At 44.2% G+C, this 5,129-nt stretch overlaps 1 protein-coding gene across 1 annotated transcript; it reads right to left on the bottom strand.

Annotated features, from left to right (window-relative positions):
• Window positions 1-437: 437 nt before the first annotated feature.
• Window positions 438-4,781, bottom strand: LOC119914807 (zinc finger protein 703-like). The gene is made up of 2 exons (XM_038734331.1): window positions 4,140-4,781; window positions 438-3,275 (listed from the first exon to the last, which is right to left on the bottom strand). The coding sequence occupies exons 1-2, from the start codon at window positions 4,380-4,382 to the stop codon at window positions 1,728-1,730; spliced, it is 1,791 nt and encodes a 596-aa protein (XP_038590259.1). The 5' UTR covers window positions 4,383-4,781; the 3' UTR covers window positions 438-1,727.
• Between the last annotated feature and the right edge of the window lie 348 nt (window positions 4,782-5,129).

Genomic DNA, 5,129 nt, shown 5'->3' with positions numbered 1-5,129 from the left:
ACTGTGAGCTGTCGATGCGGTGAAAAATATGAGGAAATGAGGCACACCTAAAGGCATTGATCATGTGATTCTTTTGCAGTTAAAATACCCACTAGTACAAAATATTCCTGACATGAGATTGTTCAGACCATGTTTGTAAATCAAGAAATATCACGTCTAAGTATATTAGATAGTGTTTGTGTCTGGATTATTTCCAACAGGGAACCACCAAGTCCTCTCTACACTGGTTTTAATAAGAAAAGGTCAAATTAATGTGAGCCAACTTGAGGTAATCAACATGGTTATGAAATCAAGAGTAAATAAAACCGATTAAATTTCAGAATTGTGTTGGGGGGGGGGTTTCAGTTGCTGTTAAACCCACGCTGTTTAAAAGAAATATATTTAGATTCAGCTTGATGAAAAACTGACCACATCCAAAAAATGAAGACAACAGAATATACATTTTCAGTGTGATTTATTTAACAAAATATGACCCCCTCCCCTCCACTTTGGACTGGATACCATCACAGGGTACCACAAATTTTACAAAAAAATATCACATCTCATTTTTATTGATTTGCTGAGAAAGTTTTTAAAAAATCAAAAAAGCTGAGGAGTTCAGAGAGAGAGAGAGAGAGAGAAAGAGAGAGATGTGATATCAACATTCATTCTCGAAGAAGACACACGACATAATTCAACATCTGTCATCTGGCTTCCAACATGTCTGCTCAGAGGATTGTAAAATGAGAATAGATTTGTATGGTAAACATAAAAGCCAGATTCTCCAGTAAAAAATAAATACAACTTCTCAGTAGGAATAAACAAAACATTAGGAACTAAAACAAATCATCACAAACCATTGGGCAGAATAAACAGTTATGTGTGTATGCTTTGTCAAGCGTACATGCATCTCTTGCAGGGAGAAAGCGACTGTGGACAGACATAACATCGGTCCACGGCTGCAGCTTAGTGCCACCCCTGCCACACTACATTTTTCTGCACTAAATCATCATCATTCAAGAACCCTGAACATTCAAGTGCTATTACACAGCATCCAAACCATCAATTTGCCAAGCCCGCAGGGCGGCAAAAGTCACCTAAGGGCAGTCATTTCTGTTGCAAAAGTATCCCAGCAATGTGCAGACATGCAAGAGCCACATGTGTCCTCTGATGTTAAGGAGTGGAGCCTGATTAGAAAACACCAGATCTCATATATAATGTATAAAGTAAGTGTGAAAGATGCACTCAAGCCAAAATCCAGGACTTGCACTCCCATCCTAGTTCCACTTGAATCCAGTCTTTAAGTCAGAGGTACAAGCTTAAAAAGAAAATACACTTATTGGCTTCCAGGTGAAGAGTTAGATGAGAAGAATAATTCCAGTATTTTATCTGTCCATTAAATATAAGGCTACCTGCAGCAGCAGCCTAGCTTAGCTTAACTTAGCACAAAAATTGAAACAAGGGGAGATAGCTAGCAATGATAACAAGATTACACTTTGTTTTTTATATGTATTAAACAAAAAAGATAAAACATAATTAATTAGTGAGGGGTCTACAGAGCCAGGCTAGTTGTTTCCCTCTGTTTCCAGTGTTTGTGCTAAGCTAAGTTGACAGCTCCTGGCTGTCCTATTGGAGAGAAAGATATGAGTGTGGTATCAGCCTTCTTATTTAACTCTCCACCATAAAGCAAATAAGCTTATTTCCCAAAATGTCTAACCATTTCTTTGAACATGTTAGTAGATGGTGTATCACTGGTAGCCCAGCGCGGATGCAGATCCGAGTCTTTGACTGTAGAGAGCGTAATGAGGGTAGTACGGGCCTGTGTTGGGCAGAGAGTGCAGGGAGATGGAGGAGGGTCCAGGGGGCAGGTGGACCTTACTGTAGGGGTGATAGCGAGCTAAACCCAGGCTGGGGGGAGCCCTGAGGGAGAGGGAGCTGGGCATGGAGCCTGGACTGCTCTGGTGGGGGAGGTGAAGGTGGCAGGGGGCAGGTCCAGAGGAGGAAACAGAGAGCAGCTTACTGTCCATTCCCACAGGCAGGGCTGTGTGCGTGCGGAGGTGAGCCAGGAGTTCGTCTGACGTGGCGAAACGTTTGTCGCACGGCCCCCCGGCTGAGACCCAGTTACAGGCGTGAGGCAGGGGGTCGTTAGGGAGCATAAAGCCGTACGTGTAGAGGGGATGTGAGAGGGAGGAGGACACGCTGGACGATAGAGAGCTTTGGTGGAGGGAGTGGAGCGGGTGGGAGGGGTACACCAATGGGAAGTTTGATTTGAGGCTGGAGGAAGGGTCATGGATGCAGGAGTTGCAGTTGCTTCCGCCAAGATGGGATACACTTGGATAGCTTAGACAGTAGGGGTCCCTGCATAAACCCTGCATGAAGGAAGGCGGGGAGGCGCCTGTGAGGGGGCTGGAACTCGGGTGCTTTCCTGGAACTCCCAAGCTTCCCACGCTGAGGCTCGACTTTGTCGGATCTAGCCCGGGAACAAACTGAGACGGGTAGCCTGCATAGGCCCCCACTACAGATCCGTGGTAGCCCATATTAGAGGAGGGCATGGGGAAGAGTGGTTGGCTTGTCTTGTAAGGAGAGATTGGTGTAATGCGTCCAGGGCCGAGGTTGGGCTGGGCAGACTCCGCTTTACCGCCCTCATGGTTGGAACTGCCGTCAGAGCTGCCGTTACTGCAGTTTGCGCTGGCTCGGACGTGGCTGGAGTTTGCATCGTGTGGACTGTCCGAGATGGTCTTACTTACATCGGCATCTTTTTTGGGATGACTGTTATTGCTGGTAGGACTGCCCTGCTCACGTACAGTTTCTCCACTTGGAGTCTGGGAGTGTGATGTGGGCTGTCCACCAGGAGAGTGGCTCTGTTTGTGAGGCAGCTGCTGCTGCTGAGTGTGTCCTGGTGGGGTGCTGCTGCTGGCTCTAGAGCTGGGTGAAGCAGCGTGCGGCGGATAGGACTGCTGGGCTGAATTTCCGTTAGTGGTAACATTATTGCTGGGTACCCTGAACCCTACTTTATCGCTGTTGTTGCTGCTGCTGCTGCTGCTGGAGCTGCTGCTGGTAACTCCGTCTCTGCGACCGTCTCCACTGCTTTTGTTGTAGGGCTTGAAGCTACATTTATCCTCCAGGGAGGGGCGGCGCTCCCCGAGCTTCAGGCTGGAGATGGAAGACCGACTGCTGGGCTCCTTATCCCCTTGGCTGCAGGAGGAGCCCAGCTTGGAGGAGGACGGAGGGTCTGGTTTACCAATCTGAGAGCAGGTCTGTGCCAGCAGGGCCAGTGGACTCTTCTTGGCATCCAGCTACAACAAAATGTAGATTCTGATTAGATCTCTGACTTTTTACTGTTTTCTGCTCAGAGAAATTTTGACTTTTATGAAAAAATGCCCCTGACAGCACAAACTAAACAACAGTTTGTCCTCTGTGGTTGTCTGTAGGCTTGTTAACTGTTAATATTTACTTAATTACTTTATTACTTAATTACCTAATAATCTGAATTACAACAAAAGGACAGAAAATACTGAAAAATGCCCAATATGATTTGCCAGAATCCAAGAGGGCGTCTTCAAATTGTTGATAAGAGTGTAAAAGATTAGTTTATGAATTGTTATAAGATAAACCTGAATAATTATCTGCAGTTATTTTAATAATGGTTGCATCTATTCAGTCTTTTTTCAAGAGCAAACTTTTTTTATTTTTTATTCCAGATATTCTTGGTTCCAGCTTTGCTTTTTCAGGTATGATTGTAGACTGAATGTCTTTGGGTTTTGACTATTGGTTGAGCAAAAGAAAACATTTGAAGACATCCCCTTGGGCTCTGGGCAGATGTGAAGAGTATTTTCCCCCCGCATTACACAGAGAAACGATTAATCACAACAACAACAAAAATCTGTAGATTCATCGATTGTGAACATTAGTTACAGCCCTACTTGTTTTGTTTACATAATTTATTATAAAAGTTGCTTATTCACATTACTTTATGTTAAATATAATGCCAGAGGCATATTTGTCTTCTACTGAGGAATTAAAATGTTCTTTATCATAACTGATGACAACAAAGGCCTACTAAAATATATATATATATATATATCTTTACATTTTCACCACACTAAAAAGCCAACAGTCCTCTCTAACTTGTGTAATCTATTTTAAGAGATAATAAATACCTCTATGCTGACTGGTGCGGGCGTCAAAGGCTGTAAATATTCCGGGTGTAGCAAGTGTCCAGTGTGCGCAGCCAACATCTTGATAACTCGGATAGGAAGCCGCTTTGCCTGCCGAAGTGGGTCCAGAGGGGTCAACAGAGAGACCACAGCACCGGGACGGGACTTCTTACTGTGGCTGGTCTCGCTGAGCTCTATCTTTTTACTTACTCGATCCGCAGCTGATCCGGAAGGGAGATATTTCATTGGAGAGAGGGCGCTGCGCCTCAGAGATGTGCGTTACTTTTAGTCCAAAAACTGTGTTTACTGGTTTAAATGTAATCCACCCGTTATGTCCCCCAAAAAGCAAAACAAACAAACAAACAAAAAACACAGCTGGACGACCTTAAATGTCCCGAAGGACTGACAAGCCTCTCAGTTCGTTTGAAGCATCTTCATCTCTGACACGACCCGTACTCCTATTTTAAATTTCCAAACCAAAACACAAAAAGTCCACCGTGTGAGAGCTGCAGCGGGCAAAATAAACACTTCTGTAAAAGCATAAAAGACCAGAGTGTACTTTATACATTCCCAGTGCTGAGAGGAAACGTCCCACTGCGTGTCTTCGGTCCGGACTTGAGCAGCTCACTGATCACAACAGGCAAGACTTCAAAGTGTCCGCTGGGTGGCCGCAGCAGAGATGAGGTGGGCGGGGAGGACGTGCAGGAGGGCGGAGCGACGGGATCCTCCAATTGGCAAACCATGCACTCCTTTGACATATTTGCTCAATGCTGAAAGTCACAGAAGGACTATTCAGTTTTAGTGTCAATACTAAATTATAAAAACACTTAGTTACAAGTAAAAGTCCTGTATTCAAACTCCAGCTTAAATAAAAGTACATAAGTAGTAGAAGTACCACTGATTATGTAGAATGACCCATTTCAGATTCATATAATAATAATAATAATAATATAATTGTTGATGCATTCATGTTTAAATCTCTTTTATGTTGCA

This window comes from Micropterus salmoides, unplaced genomic scaffold (assembly GCF_014851395.1).
Source record: "Micropterus salmoides isolate LMB-PRFRI ecotype aquatic unplaced genomic scaffold, ASM1485139v1 Ms_hic_scaffold_20, whole genome shotgun sequence".
In the NCBI taxonomy this organism is placed as follows: Eukaryota; Metazoa; Chordata; class Actinopteri; order Centrarchiformes; family Centrarchidae; genus Micropterus; species Micropterus salmoides.
Note: the sequence above shows the minus strand (reverse complement) of the source record. Positions and strands in the feature narration are given on the sequence as shown.

Excerpts from the sequence above, each read along its gene's own strand:
- LOC119914807 (XM_038734331.1), bottom strand. The coding sequence starts at position 4,382 with ATGAAATATCTCCCTTCCGGATCAGCTGCGGATCGAGTAAGTAAAAAG. Across the intron at positions 3,276-4,139 it reads CCGCACCAGTCAGCATAGAG|CTGGATGCCAAGAAGAGTCC; the intron begins GTATTTATTATC and ends ATTTTGTTGTAG.